Consider the following 22,887-nt stretch of genomic DNA (forward strand, 5'->3'; position numbering starts at 1 on the left):
CTCTGTAGCAGGCCTGGGGGGCTTATGTGGGCTGAGGGACTGTGGGGGCTGAGGACTCTTAGGGGGCTTGAGGGAACGGTGGGACTCTGTTGGGGGTTGAAGGCACTATGAGGGGCTGGAGGCTCTGCAGCAGGCTTGGGGGTCTTACATTGGGTTGAGGGGCACTGTGGGAGGCTGGGGGAACTAAGGGCTCTTGGGGGCACTGTAGGACACTGTTGGAGGTTGGGAGGACTGTGGTGGGCTGGAGGCTCTGCAGCAGGCTGTGGGGCCTTACGTAGGTTTAGGCTACAATGTGGGAGGCTGGGTGGCACTTTGGAGTCTGAGGGCTCTTAGTGGTCTTGGGGGCACTGTGGGACAGTTTTGGAGGCTGGGAACACTATGTGGGGCTGGAGGCTCTGCAGCAGGCTTGGGGGCCTTGTGTTAGGTTGAGGAGCACCCATGGGAGGCTGGGAGGTACTTTGGGGGCTGAGGGCTCTTAGTGGTCTAGGCGGCACTGTGGGACACTGCTAGAGTTTGGGGTTGCTATGGGGGCCTGGAGGCTATGCATTAGGTTGATGGGTACCGTGGGAGGCTTGGAGGCACTGTGGGAGATGGGGGCTCTTCGTGGTCTTGGGGGCAGTGTGAGACACTGTTAGAGGTTATGGGCACTATGGGGCGACAACATCTTCGATCGCTCCTGTGTTGCCTGTTGTTCTCATACGCTGCGAATGCTTGAATCCACGGGCGCGAGCCGTCAGCTTCACTTCAGAGACACGGATGTTTAGCAGAAAACCACCCCTGGATTTTGCTGCAGGATTACTATCATGCTTGTGTTTATGCTCCCTTTGTTTCACTTTTGACTTATCATTAAATGGTTTACCAGTACTGCACTTAGAGGCGCTGCGTTTCTTTTCCTAGGGGCACTATGGGGGACTGGAGGCTCTCTAGCAGTCTTGGGGGTCTTGAGTTGGGTTGAGGGGCACTCTGAGGGCTGTGGGCTTTTTAGGGGGACTAGAGGCACTGTGAGAGCTTTATGGGCACTGTGGTCCACTATGGGAGTTTGAGGGGCACTATGGGAGCTGAGAGGCACTGTAGAAGGTTAAGGGAGATTGGACCAGAAGGAGGAAGGCCATGGTCCAGCAGTGGGCCTCAGCCCTATGATTGAGAACCACTACATTGGGTAGCAATGATTTTTGGCTGTATTAGGCAACTAATTTCTTAAGCTCATCCAGGGGATGTTTTTCCCTGTATAAACTGGGGGTGTCTACAGTGTGCCTCCCTTTCCTTTCCTTTCTCTATATTCAGGAATGTGTCATTCAAGGCCGTACTTATGATCGAACAGAAATCGTCTAGATCCGTCAACAATGATGACGTGTCTATGCCGCACTTGGTCGTATTATCCGTCCAGGTCCACCCTGATGCTTTTATCGTTGACCATTATTTTATCAGTGTCCTCTCTTGTCTCCTCTTTCTCGCTCTCTCCCATCACGCGTTCTGCACTAGCTCTTGGCTCTGTTGCTTTGGTTTTGGCTTGGAAAGTGCAGACTAGCAGTTCCCTCCACAAAGCTTCTCTGTTTCCAACAAATCCTCTCAGAATTTGGATGCATTTTTGTCTAATGATTCAGCAGCACATGAGAGGAACTGAGTTGGATCTGTCTGTTCACCACAACCATCGTTTTTTGCTCCACCACCCTATACAGATGATCGCTGACCGTTCATTTCAGGAGTTTATTAATGCTTTCCTGGACACCTTGACTAACCCCATCTCTGCAATTATGCTGAGATGCTAATGATTGCTTCAAAAGGCAGGATCACGTTTATTTTGGGATGTGTGGCGTGGTTCTGAATAGGTCCCGTGACACGGCTGAAATATGCCTATTCTGCTATTAATGCACAATGGCTCAACCTTGTTTTTTCAGAATATCTGAAATGAGAACTGTCTGGGCCCCACCTCCCCCACCAGCTATTCTACTGTAGACTGTTCTGAAAAATATTAAAGATTTTAAGTTTTTCTTTCCATTCTTTAACAGTAGTGATCCATATTTCAGATGTTTAAGAATGTATTCATTTTTGGAAGTAAGGGAGGGTTATAACCCCCTTTTCGTTTTTTTTTTTTTTTTTTGCCATCTGTGTCCCATTGGGGAAATTCTGTCCCATGGCCAAAAGCATCAATAAAATGAAAGAAAAAAAGACTTTCATGGAGTTCAAATTTTTTTTCTCTCTACCCAGATCAGTTCATAGAATTACAAATAATATTCTGTTACTGTGCAGTCTTATCTTTCAAAAGTAAATATGGGAAAAAAAAGAGAAGGATTGACATACAGTAAGCAACAAAATAAAATAAACATATTTTTTTTGCTCGCTACATCATGAAAAAATTTATAATTTATTCAAAATAATATTTAACAAAAACTTTTATGCTAAAAAAAAATAAAAACATTTTATTTAAATTCTTTCCTATTCTTTCCTTGCAGTGATTCGAGCCAAGGCCATTGTGGGTAAAGAAATTGACAGCGGGAATGATGTCTATGGGAATCCCATCAAAAGGATCCAATATGAAATCAAACAAATTAAGGTATGAAATAAAACAACAATAGGGTCAATTCAAATTTTTTTATTTTTATTTATTTAATTTTTTTCCCACAAAATTTTATTGAAGTGAAGAAAACATACAGAAATACATTTTCATAAAAGTTAACAAAGAAAATGTTTAGAAGGTAAATATTTATACAATGAAACGTATGAAATATTGTGACACAAAAATCGGTAAAATATAAGGCCATATTAGCGAAAGATATGGATTTATTGTAATAAGCTACTATAGCCTGTAAGAGTTGGTATTTTTTAATAGGTGGATGTCCTTATAAATTGAGTCTAAGTTTCTAATGATTCGGGCTCCTGGCGTGATCAATGAGGTGATATAGGGAATAAGGGTGGGAAAAGTCGAGACATATTATTTTAGCTAAATAAAAGAAGATTGCGGTCAATCAGTCGTCATACACTGTGTAGCCAAACATTTGTGGACACCTGACTATCACATCTACATTATATGGCTTGTTAAAGTGGAGGGCCACCCTAAAAAAAAAATACATTAAAATTTAGAAAAAAAATCAGAAAAAAAATATTTTTTTTAACTTAACAGAAATGCCTGTTGCTAGGCACATCGTCCTAATCTGCCTCTTCCTCCCCCACGGAGATCTTCTGTCTTCTCTCCTACGTGCGGCGTCTTCTGGGTAATGGGTCGCGCTGTGTTCTGGGAACTGTGTGTCCCAGAACACAGCGCGCCCCATTCACAAAGCGATGCGCGACTCGCACATGCGCAGTAGGAAACGGGCAGTGAAGCCGCAAGGCTCCACTGCCTGTTTCCCTTAGCCAAAATAGCAGCGCCGGGACCCGAGCGCCAAGGGACAGGTCAGCTTCGGGCGGCCGACATCGCGGGCGCCCTGGACAGGTAAGTGTGCTTATTAAAAGTCAGCAGCTACAGTGTTTGCAGCTGCTGACTTTTTAATTTTTTTATTTTTTTTAAAACCGGCCCTCCTCTTTAAAGATTACATTCCAAAAACCATTAAATTAAGTTGCCTATCCGTTCCCCCTTGGTGGCTTTTCCGCAAGATTTTGGGGGGGGGGGGGGGGCTGTGGGAATTTTTGCCCATTCATCCAAAAGAACATTTGTGAGGTCAAGTACTGATGTTGGATGAGAAGACCTTGCGATTGGCATTCTAAATCACCCCAAAGGTGTTCAGTAGGGTTGGGGTCAGAGCTCTGCGAAGGCCAAGTTCCTCCACACCAAACTCATCAAGCCGTGAAACTCATCAAGCCATGACTTTATGGAGCTGGGTTTGTACACAGGGGGCAGTCATGCTGGAACAGAAAAGGGTCTTCCTCAAACGGTTGCACACAATCATATTCACATGGTGTAGCATTAAAAGTACCCTTCAATGGAAACACCTGAACTCAATAATTTGGAGGGACACCTCTATATAATATTGGCTGTATAGTGGTAGGTGTGATAGTCAGGGGTCACCAAGCTTTTGGCCATATAACGTAGCTTAGAACTGAGCCCATTGTCTCTTTTTAGATTTCCTGTCTGTATTTTCATGTATGTGCAAAAATGTTTTATATTATGTAGCAGTTTCTGCGGAATTATATGGTAGTAGTGCTGCCATTATGCCATAAAAAGAGCAATATATCTCAGTGCTTGCACTACTGAGTGCCTCACTGATGCATGATGAATTTATAGGTTGAAGTTTCTTCAGAAACGTACATTTCTGGTAGGTTCGATCTTCTGTTCCCCTGTTGCCTTCAGTGGTTTACCCTACTGAACTCTATGTCACTACAGCATACAGTAGTGATTCAGGGGTCAGCGGGAGAAACCACTGAGTGCAGCAGGGGACTAGGAATCTGCCACTCCTGTAAGTGTGGCTTTCCAAATAGATTTCAGTGGAAAATGTAGCTTAATCAGAGAGACGTTCAGGGCTTGTAAGGGATTATTTTTAGGTGTCCCCTAGTTTGGCATTAATGAAATTGATATTCTTTTTTAACATTGACAGTAAAATAAATTAGTTAAATGTAAAAAAAATCTATATTATATTTTAAATGTATAAATTGTACTTATATACAGTGCCTTGAAAAAGTATTCATACCCCTTGATATTTTCTACATTTTGTCATGTTACAACCAAAAATGTAAATGTATTTTATGTGACAGACCAACACAAAGTGGCACATAATTGTGAAGTGGAAGGAAAATGATAAATGGTTTTCAATTTTTTTAAGTGTGGGGTACATTTGTATTCAGCCCCCTGAGTCAATACTTTGTAGAAGCTCCTTTCACTGCAATTACAGATGCAAGTCTTTTTGGGGATGTCTCTATCAGCTTTGAACATCTAGAGAGTGAAATTTTTGCCCATTCTTCTTTTCAAAATAGCTCAAGCCCTGTCAGATGGGAACAGCGAGTTTCAAGTTTTGCCACAGACTCTCAATTGGATTTAGGTCTGGACTGTGACTGGGCCATTCTAACACATGAATATGCTTTGATCTAAACCATTTCATTGTAGGTCTGGCTGTATGTTTGGGGTCGTTGTCCTGCTGGAAGGTGAACCTCTGCCCCGGTCTCAAGTCTTTTGAAGAGTCTAACAGGTTTTCTTCTAAGATTGCTCTGTATTTGGCTCCATCCATCTTCCCATCAACTCTGACCAGCTTCCCTGTGCCTGCTGAAGTAAAGCATCCCCACAACACGATGTTTCCACCAACATGTTTCACAGTGGGGTTGGTGTGTTCAGGGTGATGTGCAGTGTTTGTTTTCAGTCACACATAGCATTTTGCTTTTAGGCCAAGAAGTTCAATTTTGGTCTCATCTGACCAGAGCACCTTCTTCCACATGTTTGCTGTGTCCCCCACATGGCTTCTCACAAACTGCAAACAGGACTTCTTATGTCTTTCTTCTCACCACTCTTCCATAAAGGCCAGGTTTGTGGAGAGCACCACTAATAGTTGTCCTGTGGACAGATTCTCCCACCTGAGCTGTGGATCTCTGCAGCTCCTCCAGAGTTACCATGGGCCTCTTGGCTGCTTCTCCTTGCCCGGCCTGTCAGTTCAGGTGGACGGTCATGTCTTGGTAGGTTTTCAGTTGTGCCATACTCTTTCCATTTTCAGGTGATGGACTGAACAGAGCTCCGTGAGAGATTCAAAGCTTGGGATATTTGTTTATAATTTATATATATTTGTTTATAACATAACCCTGCTTTAAACTTCTCCACAACTTTATCCCTGACCTGTCTGGTGTGCTCCTTGGCCTTCATGATGCTGTTTGTTCACTAAGGTTCTCTAACAAACATCTGAGGGCTTCACAGAACAGCTGTAGTTATACTGAGATTAAATTACACACAGGTGGACTTTGGTTTACTAATTAGGTATCTTCTGAAGGCAATGGGTTCCACTAGATTTTAGTTAGGGGTATCAGAGTAAAGGGGACCGAACATAAAATGCATGCCACACTTTTCAGACATTTGTAAAATATTTTGAAAACCATTTATCATTTTCCTTCCACTTCACAATTATGTGCCACTTTGTGTTGGTCTATCACATCAAATCCCAATAAAATACATTTACATTTTTGGCTGTAACATGACAAAATGTGGAACATTTCAAGGGGTGTGAATACTTTTTTCAAGGCAGTGTATTTACATGGGGCAGCCATATTTGCTCATTACATGCTCAGGCTCTGCTTCCTACTTTGAGATATTGTACAATTGTTGCAAGTTTCCGCTCCTTCTCACAATGCAAGGCTATGAGTCGGCCAATTCATTGAAAACTTTTTTTTATACAAGAATAATGAAGAGTACCGTCATAAGAAAAAATACATCAGATTTTAAAAAACACCAGTGAATGCAGTCGTATATTTATTTAAATAATTATTACTTTAAAAAAAACACAAAATATATATATATATATATATATATATATATATATATATATATATATATATATCCAGTATAAATATCTACATTTGACTAGTTTTAAGACTCTTGAAGTCCCCTGTACAGAAGCACTCTGCACTCTGTACACTGTAGACTGGGAGAAGGATGGGCAGTACATAAAGCCAATTAGATGTCCTGCATTCACATGTTCTGTCAAGTCGTATACATACAGGAGGAGAAGGCAGAGAGATGACCTCATAAATCTGCTGCTTCTCCTATACTGTCCAATCATAGGGGGGCGGCAAAAAGTGTTCCTTACTGCAGCAGAAAAAAAGATCAGCGGGCTGACTGTGCTATGTGGCAAGGCTGTGCAAATCTCAGGACTGGAAGGAATGAAATACAAATCGTTTGGCAAGTAAGGCAGCTTTCATATGTGCATTTTGACTGTGCATATATTTGTTTGGCCGGAGTGCAGCTTTAGGGTAAATCCTGCAATATTAACTGAATAGATCAGGGATATGCAATTAGACCTCCAGCTGTTGCAAAACTACAAGTCCCATCATGCCTCTGTCTCTAGGTGTCATACTTGTGGCTGTCAGAGTCTTGCTATCCATCATGGGACTTGTAGTTCTGCAACAGCTGGAGGTCCGCTAATTGCATATCCCTGGAATATTTGCTCATTAAATATACACAATGTTTTTATCATTGGAAATGATCTATTGATTGGCATGTTCTGTATTTTGCAGATGTTCAAGGGCCCCGCCGAGGACATCCAGTACATATACACAGCCGCTTCTTCCGCTGTGTGTGGAGTGACACTGGAAACGGGAGGCAAAAAAGAGTATCTGATTGCAGGTTAGAAACCAGTGACTGCTGGACAGTTAAAAGTCATTGTTATTGGATCAAAGTGATAGTAATGTCCACTGTGGGCTCCGGCCACAATGTGCGCACTATGGTACACTTACCTCCAGGACTATCGGATCCAGGCCGTCAATCACTGCTCTATCTCCCGCTGCTGCCATCTTCTCCATTGTTCTTCCCATTTCCCTTTTGCTCATCCTCTAGTCATTGAGAGGCAGTCACATTGTACAGTATACACAGGGCAGGGTTGCAAAAATGACTAGAGGCTTTCTGCCTCCTCTTCTGAAAAACTTTTTTGTCTCCTCCGCTCCCTAAGATTTTTGTATTTTAAGCTGTGCCTTGAAGAGAGAAGTGTGATACATACATACTGCCCACTGCCATGCCCTCAGCAGTCCTCTCCTATACATATGGCCCTCCATCATGCCCTCCAAGCTATCCTTCTGTACATGCTGGCCTCCATCATGCCTGCCACACTTTTCCCATGTCCATACCACCCCACATCACACCCTTCATACTACTTTCTTGCACATATTGCCCTCCGTAATGCCCTCCACACTATTTTCTTGTACATATTGCCCCACCATCATACCCTGCATACTATTGTCCTGCACTAATAACCTGCTGTCATGCCCTCTGCGCTCCTCTCCTGCAGATATTGCCCACCATCATACTCTCTACACTCCTCTTTTGCACATATTGCCTCTCGTCGTACACTCTTCACTCATTTTCTGCACATATTGCACGCCAACATTCCCTCTGTACTCCTCTCCTGCACATACTGTACTCCATCATTCCCTCTATACTCCTCTCCTGCACATACTGCGCTCCATCATTCCCTCTGTACTCCTCCTCTGCATATACTGCCCATAATCATGCTCTCTACACTCCTCCTGCACATATTGCCCATCATCGTACACTCTGCACTAATTTCCTGCACATACTGCCCACCATAATTCCCTCTGTACTCCTCTCCTGCACATACCGCCCATCATTATTACCTCTGTACTCCTCTCCTACACATACTGACCCCCATCATTCCCTCTGTACTCCTCTCTTGCATATGCTGCCCACCATCGTTCCGTCTGTACTCCTCTCCTGCACATACTACCCACCATTATTCCCCCTGTACACCTCTCCTGCACATACTGCCCCCATAATTCCTTCTGTACTCCTCTCTTGCATATATTGCCCATCATCGTTCCCTCTGTACTCCTCTCTTGCACATAATGCCCACCATCATTCCCTCTGTACTCCTCTCTTGCACATAATGCCCACCATCATTCCCTCTGTACTCCTCTTCTGTACATACTACCTGCCATCATTCCCTCTGTACTCCTCTCTTGCATATACTACCCATCATTATTCCCTCTGTACTCTTCTCCTACACATACAGACCCCATCATTCCCTCTGTACTCCTCTCCTGCACATACTACCCACCATTATTCCCTCTGTACCCCTCTCCTGCACATACTGCCCCCACCATTCCCTCTGTACTCCTGTCTTGCATATATTGCCCATCATCGTTCCCTCTGTACTCTTCTCCTGCATATACTGCCCACCATCACCCCCTCTGTACTCCTCTCTTGCACATACTGCCCCTATCATTCCCTGTGTACTCCTCTCTTGCACATAATGCCCACCATCATTCCCTGTGTACTCCTCTCTTGCATATACTGCCCACCATCATTCCCTCTGTACATACTACCTGCCATCATTCCCTCTGTACTCCTCTCTTGCACATACTGCCTGCCTTAATTCCCTCTGTACTCCTCTCTTGCATTATACTGCCCACCATCATTCCCTCTGTACTCCTCTCTTGCATTATACTGCCCACCATCATTCCCTCTGTACTCCTCTCTTGCATATACAGGCCCCCTTTCATACACTCAGCACTTTTCTCCTGCTCACACGGTTCACTAAAAACACCCCTTTTGCATTGTATGTAATATCTCAAACCTTGTCCATTCTGGGGCAGGGTCACATTTACTAGTACTACCAAAGGCCGGTTCAGAGTTTTTCCAAATGAAATGTACTTTATTATACTTCTGTGGACACTAATGACACTTCAGCCATATGTTGCTGCTCTGCAGTGTCCTGCGATGTACATCTGAACAATGACTGGCCTTGTTGGGGTTTACAAGCCTGGGCTGTGGTTGAACTCTGTAAAATGGTCCTGGAATTTAACCTTCCCAAAGTTTAAACATTTTTTATCTACAGAAAAGCAATTATAAACGCAGAGCTGGGTTGCAGCACGCGGTAATTGATGTTCTTATAAATGCATTAGCTGTATTGGATAAAATTGTATATCACAATGTATACTCTGAATAGATGGAGGTGTGCACCGCTATATCTGACTGTACTTTACACTATGAGACCGCTTTGCCACAGTTGGGAAGAGATTGGCATGGATGTACATCTTAGGCTGGCTACACACCTATACATCATGGTAAACCGCGTTGTATCACTTTTTACCATAACTCACCGTAATGCATGGTACCATAGTGCTGGACTACCAAATAGGCAGAGTAGGCACCGGCCCCTGGGGGGCCCCACGCCATTTAAAGTCCCGCAACAATCAAAATAATATTGATTTGACTTTGAAAGAAAATTACAATGAAGCTTTCTCCAACTCAAAGAAATGAAAGTTCTACATTAAAACTCTATAGACCAGGGGTCCCCAACCCCTGGGCTTGTTGATGACCAGAGTGCAAAGTGGGAGGAGAGCAGCGACCGCGGTCCGCACAGGGCCATCACAGACCGCGGTCGCTGCTAACCAACCTGCTGTTCGGCCATGCCCCTGTGTCTTCTCTCAGCTCCTCCACCCACCTGGCCCGGAGGATCTGCAAATTAGAATGACGAGCTCCTCCACCCCCTGGAGCCGGGAGGAGACACACAGAATGGAGTAGAGCCTCTGCCCTCAAAGTGCCCCCTTTACAGAGCAGTCCCCTTTACAGAGCAGGCCTCTTTATATCACAGCGCCCCTTTCGTTACAGTGCCCCCTTTATAGAGCAGGCCCCTTTACATCACAGCCCCCCTTTACAGAGCAGGCCCCTTTACATCACAGCCCCCCTTTACAGAGCAGGCCCCTTTAAATGACAGCCCCCCTTTACATTACAGTACCCCTTTACATCACAGCCCACCTTTACATTACAGTGCAGGCCCCTTTACATCACAGCCCCCCTTACATCACAGCCAACCTTTACATTACAGTGTCCCCTTTACAGAGCAGTCCTCTTTACATCACACACATGGACGAATTGACGCTTTAGAAGAAGCCCGGTGTCAGCCCACAGGGTCAGATTAAACCATATAAAATTAAAAGACAATTGAGAAATACAATAGAAGGATTTATAAGAGTGGCTTATGAAAAATCCATAATGTGCATAAGCATCCACTTTGAAGGCAGCCCAGTGACAAGCAAGAAGCAGCTCTGGAACAGATGAGAAGAAAGCACGGGCGCCAATCTAAGCATAGAGAGTAAAGTCATTTACTACAAAATGTGGATACAGGTACTCACAATGATAAAATAACACAAGGCATTGAGCACAATAGTGCAATGGTGTCCATGAAGCTTGTGTTTCAGGATGACTTCTGCAGTGTGGTACTCAAAAGGACCGCGGCAGTCATTGCCGATGCTTCCTGGAGTTCTGGAACACACAGGGAGCCAATGATGACAACATCTCTTCCGAGATGCGGTGAGAGAATAGAAAGCGTGTTTACGGAGCATGTGCTCCTTTAGGCCTCTTTAGGCCTGAGGAAGGAGCGCATGCATTTTACTTGCGCCACCTTTAAAAGTATGAAAAATCAGGAGCCCCCCTTTACACCAGTGGTTCCCCCATTACAACAGAGCTCCCCCATCACACCAGAGTATTCCCTTCACATCAAGGCCCCCCATCACATCAGAGGTCCCCCATCACATCAGAGTCCCCCTTTCATGTCAGAAATCCCCCCATCATATCAAAGTCCCCCCCTATACATGAGTTCCCCATCACATCAGCATCCCCCCGTTGCATCAGAGTCCCCCTATACATCAAAAGCCCCCTATCACATCAAGGTCCCCCTATGCATCAAAGGCCCCCCATCGCATCAAGGTCCCCCCTATGCATCGAAGGCCCCCCATCGGATCAAGGTCCCCCCTATGCATCAAAGGCCCCCCATCGCATCAAGGTCCCCCCTATGTATCAAAGCCCCCCCATCAAATCAAGGTCCCACTATGCATCAAAGGCCCCCCATCGCATCAAGGTCCCCCCTATGCATCAAGGTCCCCCCTATGCATCAAAGGCCCCCCATCGCATCAAGGTCCCCCCTATGCATCAAAGGCCCCCCCTATGCATCAAAGGCCCCCCATCGGATCAAGGTCCCCCCTATACATCAGAGGCTCCCAGAGCAGCGAAGAAGAGGTGGTGAAGACTTGGGTCTTCTCCTGAATGCTGGGGGCAATCCTGCATGCAGCCTGCCCTGAGTCATGTGTTGCCATGTTGCGGGTGAGCCGGCTGCCATCACCATAGTAACAAACGTCCTTGCCCCAGAGCATCAATGGTTGTTATGGTGCTGGCGGTCGGCCCTCCATCATAATGGCAAGTCATGACACTGATTCAGGGAACACTGTGTCCGGTGTTCAATGCAGTCCTGGGGGGAACCCAGACAGCACCCAGGTTGAGAAGCGCTGATGAAGATAGAATGTACAAATTTCATACTTGTTGTTTCATTTAATTATTTTTTTTTATTTTTTATTAAAAATTGCGTATTTTTTTAAATAATGCTAAAAAACAGAAACGAAACAAAACAATAAATCTAAAAAGTCTTAACAGGAAAAAAAAATGTATATCTTAGGAGGGAAGGGAGAATTACCGGTATTAGGGGCCAATTAATGTTAACTAAAGTGATATTAAATGGTTAAATAGGTAAAATTTTTATTTAAGTAACAAGTTTCCACTGATATGTGTGCTGGATCCTACTTATAAGCCTTGAGGTCCCTATAGGACAAGCCTTTGATTTGCTCCTATGAACTGGAATGAATGAATTATATGAATAATGTATCAGCTATCACACTCTTCAAGTGGAAGTCATGAAACATGCAAAGTCTCTTCTGCCCCAAAAAACTTCTTCCTCTTGTTCCTGTTTTATTCATTTATCTTCACGGCCCGTGACGCATCCGCCACACAGTGCACACACACCCAGCTCATTCCCGACATCTGTGGGATCTTTGTAATGGAGCCAGGTGCCGAGCCCATGGACCTCCGCTCATACGACTACGCTCCCATTACATCATCAGTTATATTCATGACTACACCCTTTTTCGTTATAGGAATCTAAAGTAGTGTGATCCTCAAACTGGATCATGATACTTACAGTATATTACCCAGTTGTGTTTTCTGACTTATTGACTTCGGTACTAAGAATGCCCAAAATAACTTCAGTTAAAAATTGGGGCATGCCTTGTATGCCCATTGCTCCCCCTACTGTGTCTGCCCTGAAAAGTCCCTGCTGTCAGTTTGACAGCCTGGGGATGCTCGGTGCTAAAGTTCCATCACTGATGCTGACATCCTCTGCCGGTTTTCCTTTCAGGAGAGAATGTCAGTTGCAGTGTTTGGAGTGACGAGGAGTGTGAAAATCGCATCATTGGAGGATAAGACTGACCTGAGATGGATACATTTTTTCAGGCAATGGGCCGATCAAAAAAAAAGAAAAAGGATTCCCCCATCCACACACGGGGTACAGAGGAATGCTTATTGGGGTTGATTTACTACAGGCAAATAGATTGTGCATTTTGCAAAATGCAGTTGCTCCAGAGCTTAGTAAATGAGCAGAAGCTCTGCTGACTTCTTCCATCATCCAATCATGTGCAAGCAAAAATGCTGTTTTATTTTTTATTTTCCTTGCACATGATTGGGTATTCTTTTGCATAGTGAAATGCTGCCTTATTTACTAAGCTCTGAAGTAACTGCACTTTGCAAAGCTTACAGTCTATTTGCCTTTAGTAAGTCAATCCTATTATATTGTGATAGCAGGACTCCTCTGTTGTGAGAATACACTGATCAGCGGTCGATTTGCTTTAGCTGCTGAACAAAAAAAGTTTTCCAATATTCCTGTTCGTCAAGAGTCAATTGTTAGATGGGAATGGCCATGCACAGACCAAATTTCAGCTGGTGCTTGCTGAACTGGTTGAGTTTCGATCCATCTATGGCCATCTTCAGTGTGCCAGCATGCTGTGGGCTTTCATTTACACAAGAGCTGCTGTCGGTGCTCCTGCAGCATCGAGCGTCACCAGGCTGTCAAAATGACAGCCGGATCTTTTCGGACGGGAGGGTGGGCAGACACAGTAATGGAGTAGTCAGTAACTCAGAATATGCTGAAGGTCTTTAGATCAAGGTCCAAAGGTGGGAAAATACAGTTGGGTAATTCAAATATAAATGATCTAGTTCACGGATTGCATTATTTTAGAGTCATATAAAAAAAAAAAAAAAAAAAAAAGAGATTTCGCATAGAAAAATGGTGTAATTATGAATCCTCTGCATCGGCTTGATCACTTTTTCTAAGCTGCATTGTAAACAAGACAGTTGTTGTTCATATGGTGCAGCAGAAAACAATTGTGCCTCATGCACACTAGACATTTTGCTAACTCTCCTAGACTTCGTTCCTCCTGACAGCAGAGTTTTAGCAGGACAAAACGCTTGGCGCTTGTAAACTCGTGTAACGTGTTTTGGCACGTGTAGACGCGGCAAGTTCTTAGGCATTAAATGAATTGGCCAGAATAATAATTTATTCTGGCCATTGAAATGAATGAAAGCTTAGCAGCGTTTAACCACCTCCTGGCCGCTGTATAGACAAATGACAATGCTATATAATGTCGTTCCACTCTTGCTGCGTTTTGCGGCACACCAAGTCCAGCACTGCCATCTTCCCCTCTTATGTCATTGGACGCTGGCTATCTCTCCCTGGTTCTTGAATTTGGCTCCCCCCTCAATGACATGCCACAGTGCATGTGCATATTCTCTAGATCACATATGTCAAACACAAGGTCCACGTGCCGAATCAAGCCCTCCAGGCCTTGACATCCAGTTTTGCAGCCAGAATGTGGCGGAACTACATTCCGCCACCTCCGACTCTCACCCCCTGCAGTCACTTGTAAACATAGAAGCTTTCTGTGTTTACAAGGGACAGGTTTGATCTCAGTGGCTCACGGAAATAACAGATCCCTGCATGCACTCACAGTAGGGACAGATCTCCAGAATCTGAGAGATCAAAAATCCCCATGCAAGGTAAGGCAGAGACACCTACACAGGGAGGTACTAGAGCCAGGCCAGGAAAGAGAGATGCAAGTAACCTTTTTTTTGGGGGGAGGGGGGATAGTTGGGGTTGCACTCTGTGCTTATCACACCCCTAAACACTGAACTCTGTATATAACACACCCTAAACTCTGTATGTAATGCACTCCTGAACCCTGCACTCTGTCAAAAGCACACTCCTAAACTGAACCCTGCACTCTGTACATACTGTAGCACACTTCTAAATGGAACGCTGCATCTGTGCATAGCGCACTCCTGAGCTCTGCCCTCTGTACATAACACATCCCTGAGCTCTGCGCTCTGTACATAACGCATCCCTGAGCTCTGAACTCTGTATGTGATGCACTGCTGAACCCTGCACTCTGTACATAGTGCACTCCTGAGCTTTACACTCTGTACATAATGCACCCCTGAGCTCTGCACTCTGTACATAATGCACCCCTGAGCTCTGCACGAGGCATAATCCTGAACTCTGTATGTAATGAACTGCTGAAACCTGCACGCTGTTCATAGCGCACTCCTGAACTCTGTACGTAGCACACCCCTGAACTCTGCACTCTGTACATAGTGCACTCCTAAGCTCTGCACTCTGTATATAGTGCACTCTTAAGCTCTGCACTCTGTATATAGTGCATTCTTAAGCTCTGCACTCTGTATATAGTGCACTCCTAAGCTCTGCACTCTGTATATAGTGCACTCCTGAATTCTGCACCCTGTACGTAGCATAATCCTGAGCTCTGAACTCTGTACGTAACACACTGCTGAACCCTGCACGTACCCCAGATACAATGAGCCCTTTGAGGGGAACCATAATGCTGATGTGGCCCACAATGAAATGGAGTTTGACACCCGCTGCTCTAGATTGCCCCAAAGCTTCCTGTGATGCATGATGTGACTATCGCAGAAGGCAGGGGGCTCATTCTCACCTAGATGAGAAAAGCAGAAGGACCAGTAGGCAAATGTTAATAAAGGAATTTACCTTTGTGATTCTGGAGAGGGCAAAAAGTAAAACAAAAAAAAAAAAAAAAGTGAAAAATGAGGATGAAGGTCTGTTTTAAAGTAGTAATAGACTCGCTGCATTTTTTAGTTTCGCACATTGAGCACAATAAGATAAACTTTCCCCAGTGAACTATTTGTTACAATTCTTACACCAGCACCTGCAGTTTACGAGTCTCAATGCTGCTGGCTTCTGCTCTTTCAATGCCTCTTACCTGAATTTCCAGTTTAAAAAGTAAAAAGTGGAAAGCACAGTCTGGAGTCAGTCTGTAAGCTTGAAGAAAAGAGGAGTATGTAAAAGCTGGGAAGTGACTTGCCACCCTAGGTTATGGGGCTGTGTGTTTCTATTGATGCACACAGTGTAGCAAGAGACAGCTCTGGTCTCTGCAATTCATGGATGGTTCCATAGTATGCTGCAAGAGAAAGGAGCTATCCTGAAACAGGAGACCTGGGGCAGCGGTCATAGCACTAGATTTATCAGGAGCATAGGCAAAGATTAAAAGATAAATACTCACTAAGTGAATAAATCAGCTGCTGAAACTGCTTAATTAACTGAGGGTTTATGGCATGAGGATTACACATAAACCACATAAACTTGTTCGGGGACCCGGCTGTGGCTCAGTAGCTTTCATAATGCTTCCCCAAAGTGTAGAAACATCCGTACGGCTGCAACAAAACAGTCTTGCAATGTAAGGTTGCGTTTATGTAATATTTGTATTGCAAAAATCAGCTTTCAGTTCTCAGATGAGGATTTTGCGATATTGACATCACTTTTTCAGCTTTTCCCAGTAAAGTGCTATTAAAGTTTCATTCTTTTTATAAAAAAAAAATAAAAATGTTATACTTGTGCTCGCTCCCGAGCCACTGCTCTATGCGTCCATAAGACACATAGGGGTTGATTTTTTTTAAAGGCAAATAGACTGTGTACTTTGCAATGAGCAGTTGCTCCAGGACTTTGTAGATGAGGAAGGCTTCACTTTGCAAAGAATACCCAATTAAGTGCAAGGAAAAAACCAACAAAAAAAAACAGCATTTTTGCTTGCACATGATTGGATGATGAAATTCAGCCGAGCTTCTGCTCAATTACCAAGCTCTGGAGCAACTGCAAAGTGCACAATCTATTTGCCCGTGTGCGGATGGGGGAATCTTTTTTTTTTTATTTGGATCGGCCCACAACCTGAAAAAAATCCATCTCAGGTCAGTCTTAGAGCCGGTTCACACGGGGCAACACTACTTCCAGCGCGACTTTTGGAGGCAACTTGGACAAGACTTGAGTATGAATAACAGCACGACTTGGAGCGACTTACAACTCGACTTTAAGTCGCCCCAGGCCAGGCGACTTTGGCCGTGGCTAATCAGACAATAATCAGCTCTCGAGGGGGAAATCCACGCCAAATTTTAAATAAAAAACCGGCATGGGTTCCCCCTCTAGGAGCATACCAGGTCATTAGGTCTGGTATGGATTTTTAGGGGAAACCCCCTACATCGAAAAAACGGCGTGGGGGTCCCCCCAAGATCCATACCAGACCCTTATCCGAGCACGCAGTCCGGCTGGTCAGGAAAAGGGGGTGGGGACGAGCGCCCCCCCGCCCAGACCGTACCAGGCCGCATGCCCTCAACATGGGGGGTGGTGGGTGCTTTGAGGAAGGGGGTGCCCTGCGGGCCCCCCACCCCAAAGCACCTTGTCCCCATGTTGATGAGGACAAGGGCCTCTTCCCAACAACGCTGGCCATTGGTTTTCAGGGTCTGCAGGTGGGGGGTTTATCGGAATCTGGGAGCCCACTTTAATAAGGGGGCCCCCAGATCCTGGCCCCCCAGCCTATGCAGATGAGTATGGGGTACATTGTACCCCTACCCATTCACGTGGGAGAAAAAAAATTGTCAAAAAAAAACACAACACAGGTTTTTAAAGTAATTTATTAATCAGCTCCGGGGGTCTTCTTCCGAATTCTCTGCTCTGTTCGGCCTCTTCTCCCGCTCTCTGGTGTCGTCTCCGGCTCTCTGGTTCTTCTGCCGGCTCCTTCGCTATATTCTTCCAGCTCTTTTACTAGCGGAGGAGCCCGGTCTCCTCTGTCCTTCTCTCTCCTCTCTTCTTCCGATGTCGACACTACGCTCTCTTCCGCTGTAATGGCTTGTGCGACGTGCGCGGTGACATATATAGGCATTGGGGAGTGGTCACCGGGTGATGTCACACAATGACCCTGCCCCTTATGACGTCAAGTCCCGGGGCATGCTGGGACTGTGGACTTATTTGCAGCGCGTTTCTGAAACATGTTGTTGTGCTTGCAGTGCCATTAATTGTTACGCACAGGTCGGAGGGGCACGTTTGCTGCTTGTTTTTGTCACATGGCCCACATGATGCAAATGCACCAAAACATGCAGTGAAAAAACATGCCGTCTGCTCCAAAAAAGGTTTTGGGGGATTCTTTGGGGCGTTTGTGGCACATAGGACGTGCTGCCCTATGTGCGACGAGTGGAAATGCTCCAAAACATAAAAAAAAAAAGAGGCTATGCTTAGGTGTGAACCCAGCCCTAGTGATAATTAGGAAACTCCAAGACACCAAAACTCCAGCTGCCCCACAAGATTTAGAAACATCCGTTTACTCTAAAGGGGAAATATCCACTTCCAGACCACGCCTTCACTGGTACTTTTTGTTTACATGTAATAATGAGTATTTTTTGCTAGAAAATTGCCTGGAACCATACAGGGTGCAAAGGTGCCCTTCTAATCTATGCGCCTGGCCCCTAATCTATATGCAGGGTGCTGGATGCATGGATTCCAATGAGTTTTTTTTTTCCGAATCACATGATTAGAGCCTGAGGCTGTAATTGCCTTAAAAAAAAAGGGTGGGCTGGGGGTTAGAGCACTGCACACCCACTTGTGTGACAATAGCAAATTAATATTCGCTATTGTCTTCCTGATTCTCCTCCCAGCCAATCAGGAAGCAGGTCCTGAGATCCGATTGGCCGAGAGTAGAAGCGACCGTATTGGCCCGGAGCCCACCCACTTGTGTGACAATAGCAAATTAATATTCGCTATTGTCTTCCCGATTCTCCTCCCGGCCAATCAGGAAGCAAGTCCTGAGACCCAATTGGCTGAGAGGAGAAGGAGGAGACGCAGGGGAACTTTACTTTTTTTTTTTTTATTATTAATTAATTTTTTTACATTTTTACACTGTTGCTGTAAACTTTTTTCCTGATCATTTTTAATGCCTCTGGCTCTAATCACGTGCTTCAAAAAACAAATGAATAAATAACAAAAAAAATACCCTGATTGGAATCCATGTGCCCAGTGCCCTGCATGTAAATTTGTGGGTCGAGCGCATGGATGGGGTGAGCGGCACCCATGCACCCTGCATTACGGACCGCCACTGATAAATAGGCAGTCTAATGCCTTGTACACACGGTCGGACATTCCGACCACAAAATCCATCTGATTTCTTCCGAAACTTGCCTTGCATACACACGGTCGGACAAAGTTGTTGGAAAATCCGATCGTTCGGAACGTGGTGACGTTCGTTGCGTACAAGGGGACTACGTAGAGGCTAGTAGCCAATAGCTTTGGTCTCGTAATTTGATCTGAGCATGCGTGGCACTTTGTCCGATCGAAATTCTCTACAAACGATCGGAAAAAGTCAGCTGGTTCAAATCCCAACCACGACACTACCTGCCTGGAGTTTGCATGTTCTCCCTGTGCCTGCGTGGGTTTCCTCCAGGTACTCCGGTTTCCTCCCACACTCCAAAGACATGCTGGTAGGTTAATTGGATCCTGTCCAAATTGTCCCCAGTATGTATGCATGTGAGTTAGGGACCTTAGATTGTAAGCTCCTTGAGGGTAGGGACTGATGTGAATGTACAATGTATATGTAAAGCGCTGCGTAAATTGATGGCGCTATATAAGTAACTGAAATAAATAAACAGCTCCGTTATGTGTACTCCATCTGTGTATTTAACGGTTTGCCTGGAGGTTGGCTTTAATTTTATTAAATTTTCTGAAAATAACATTTTTGGAGCAGATGGTAACCATTCAAATTCATTCTTCCAGGTAAAGCAGAGGGTACTGGAAAAATGCACATCACACTGTGCGACTTCGTGTGGCCATGGGAATCCCTCACCCAAACCCAGAAGAAGAGTCTTAACCAGAGATATGAGATGGGCTGTGAGTGTAAGGTAAGAGAACGATTGTAGGAATATAGGTCTGTGAAGCTCTCCGAATCGCCTTCTGCTCCGTACTGCGCAAGCGATGCGCATGCGCAGTACGGGGCGGACACTTTTAGATGGCCGGACTCTATATGTCACAACACCGGCAATGGTTCCCCCTCCTAGCAGTAATTCAAGAACCCCAGCTCACCCCGATTCTCCCTCCCAGCAGTGATTGGGCAGCCTTCCTGGGCTGGAATGGCAGCAGGGGGCAAGGCTAAAAATAAATGCCTTTTGAGCAGTGGCAAAAAAACCACGTCTGAAAATTTTAGCTCCAGCTCTCAAACTTTTTCAGTCGGAAATTCCGACAGAAAAAGTCTGATAGAGCCCATACACGATCGGATTTTCCGACGACATAATCCGACCGGACTTTTTCCGTCTGAATTTACGACCGTGTGTATGGGGCATAAGACTGGGATGCCATTAAAAGTTCATGTGCGTGTAGAGGCAGGTGTCCCAATACTTATGGTAATATGTGGTGACCTAAAAAGTCAGAACCACCTCTACATTGGACAGTCCCTTGCAGCAAAGCTCCAACATGAGCGTTTCTGCCACCCCCCGGTATCTCTGGGACCACCCACCAACCACATTGAATTTACAAAATCAAATTTTGTTGGTCGTATTTTCCACTTGATTCGTTCACTTTGCTCGCTCTAATCCTCTTTGATCCGAGGCTTTGGTTCCATATCAAAGAAAGCATTTCTCTTGTTTTAAGCTTCTTTTTTTTTTAACACTGAAGCAGAGTTTTCACTTTCAAAGCAGTTCCTTCGTGAGTGTTTGATGTCGAGCTCTTACCATATGCGGGCCTTTGGACTGAGAACAAAATGTTCCAATTTTGTCTCGTCTGACCGCAAAAACCTTTTTCGTCACATGCTTTTAATATCAGCTAAGTGGTTTGTTGCAAACCCTGAGCGTAATCCGAGACCTGAGCTCACAATAATGGCTTCCTGCTTACCGGCCGCACTATAGGAGAGCTCTGCGTGATTTTTGGGATTTTTTTTATTTTTATTGGGGAGTGTGTTGACTCATGGACATCTGACCCCATACAGGAAGCTGAACTGTACCATTTACTGTGGTTGCCAAACAATGCAATCTTCTAAAAACAATGTAGTAGCTGGAGGATTTTACCTTGTAGGTTTCCTACAGCTTTTTATGGGCTGGGCTCAACTCTTTTCCTTAACAATCAGGCTAAACTAATGCCCCGTACACACGATTGGAAATTCGGCCAGCAAAAGAGCGATGAGAGTTTTGTACAGAGCTATTCCTGTCCATTCATCAGGGCCGTCTTTGAAATTGATTGGACCCTGGGCAAACATTTTCTTGTGCCCCCCCCCCCCCAATTTCTCTCTCCTCCTGCTCTGAGACATACAATAAATAGCAGCTAGACTTAAAATCAGTTTACTGTTATCAAATCAGGCAGCGAGTGGTTTCCAGAGGTTAAAGTGTATTATTACCACTTACTGACTGGTTGCTAGAGGTTACATCACACATTAAGGCTCACTGATTAGTTGCTAGATGTTACAGCACATGGTTTCTGCTTGTTAATTGGTTGCTAGAGATTACTGTACAGTAATACTGCTCACTGATTGGTAATAATACACTGTAACCTCTGGCAACCAATCAGTGAGCAGTATTACTGTACAGTAATCTCTAGCAACCAATTAACAAGCAGAAACCATGTGCTGTAACATCTAGCAACCAGTCAGTAAGTGGAAATAATGCACTGTAACCTCTGGCAACCACTTACTGACTGGTTGATAGAGGTTACAGCACACAGTAAGGCTCACTGATTAGTTGCTAGGATGTTACAGCACATGGTTTCTGCTTGTTAATTGGTTGCTAGAGATTACTGCACAGTAATACTGCTCACTGATTGGTAATAATACACTGTAACCTCTGGCAACCAATCAGTGAGCAGTATTACTGTGCAGTAATCTCTAGCAACCAATTAACAAGCAGAAACCATGTGCTGTAACATCCTAGCAACTAATCAGTGAGCCTTAATGTGTGCTGTAACCTCTATCAACCAGTCAGTAAGTGGTTGCCAGAGGTTACAGTGTATTATTTCCACTTACTGACTGGTTGCTAGATGTTACAGCACATGGTTTCTGCTTGTTAATTGGTTGCTAGAGATTACTGTACAGTAATACTGCTCACTGATTGGTAATAATACATTGTAACCTCTGGAAACCAATCAGTGAGCAGTATTACTATACAGTAATCTCTAGCAACCAATTAACAAGCAGAAACCATGTGCTGTAACATCCTAGCAACTAATCAGTGAGCCTTAATGTGTGCTGTAACCTCTATCAACCAGTCAGTAAGTGGTTGCCAGAGGTTACAGTGTATTATTTCCACTTACTGACTGGTTGCTAGATGTTACAGCACATGGTTTCTGCTTGTTAATTGATTGCTAGAGATTACTGTACAGTAATACTGCTCACTGATTGGTAATAATACACTGTAACCTCTGGCAACCAATCAGTGAGCAGTATTACTGTACAGTAATCTCTAGCAACCAATTAACAAGCAGAAACCATGTGTTGTAACATCTAGCAACCAGTCAGTAAGTGGAAATAATACACTGTAACCTCTGGCAGCCACTTATTGACTGGTTGATAGAGGTTACAGCACACATTGAAGCTCACTGATTAGTTGCTAGGATGTTACAGCACATGGTTTCTGCTTGTTAATTGGTTGCTAGAGATTACTGTACAGTAATACTGCTCACTGATTGGTTGCTAAAGGTTACAACACATCATCTCCTCACTGCAAGGGGCATAATATACATATGGATGCCGCCTTTATTTACATATCTATGCCGCCTGATGCAGCTATTTACATATGAATGCCGCCCCTATTTACATAGGATTGGCGGTTATTTGCGTGTAAACACAGGGTCTGCAGGGGAGTCACCTGTACACAATAGGGCAGAGCTGGGCAGCATTAGTAGCAGCACTTCACACTGAGATATCAGGACACAGCACAGGACTAAAACTTCAAGGGACTTTAAACTGGGAGAGTCGGCAAGTATGAGGCAGCTGCTTTTGGCCCCACAACAATGACATGGCCCAGGGCAGCTGCCCCTTTTGCCCTGCCTTAAAGATGGCCCTGCCATTCATTGTGTGCAGCTGAGGCTGCAA

At 44.7% G+C, this 22,887-nt stretch overlaps 1 protein-coding gene across 1 annotated transcript in view; it reads left to right on the forward strand.

Moving 5' to 3' along the window:
• Positions 1-22,887, forward strand: part of TIMP2 (TIMP metallopeptidase inhibitor 2) — a 66,092-nt gene that overhangs the window by 36,162 nt on the left and 7,043 nt on the right. The window contains exons 2-4 of the mRNA XM_077456881.1: positions 2,454-2,554; positions 7,144-7,252; positions 19,590-19,714. Of these exons, the coding sequence (XP_077313007.1) occupies positions 2,454-2,554; positions 7,144-7,252; positions 19,590-19,714 (335 nt within the window). The remainder of the gene's footprint in view (positions 1-2,453; positions 2,555-7,143; positions 7,253-19,589; positions 19,715-22,887) is intronic.

The sequence above is a fragment of the Lithobates pipiens genome, unplaced genomic scaffold, assembly GCF_037356315.1.
Source record: "Lithobates pipiens isolate NorthernLeopardFrog02 unplaced genomic scaffold, aLitPip1_a1.2 Scaffold_27, whole genome shotgun sequence".
Taxonomy (NCBI): domain Eukaryota; kingdom Metazoa; phylum Chordata; class Amphibia; order Anura; family Ranidae; genus Lithobates; species Lithobates pipiens.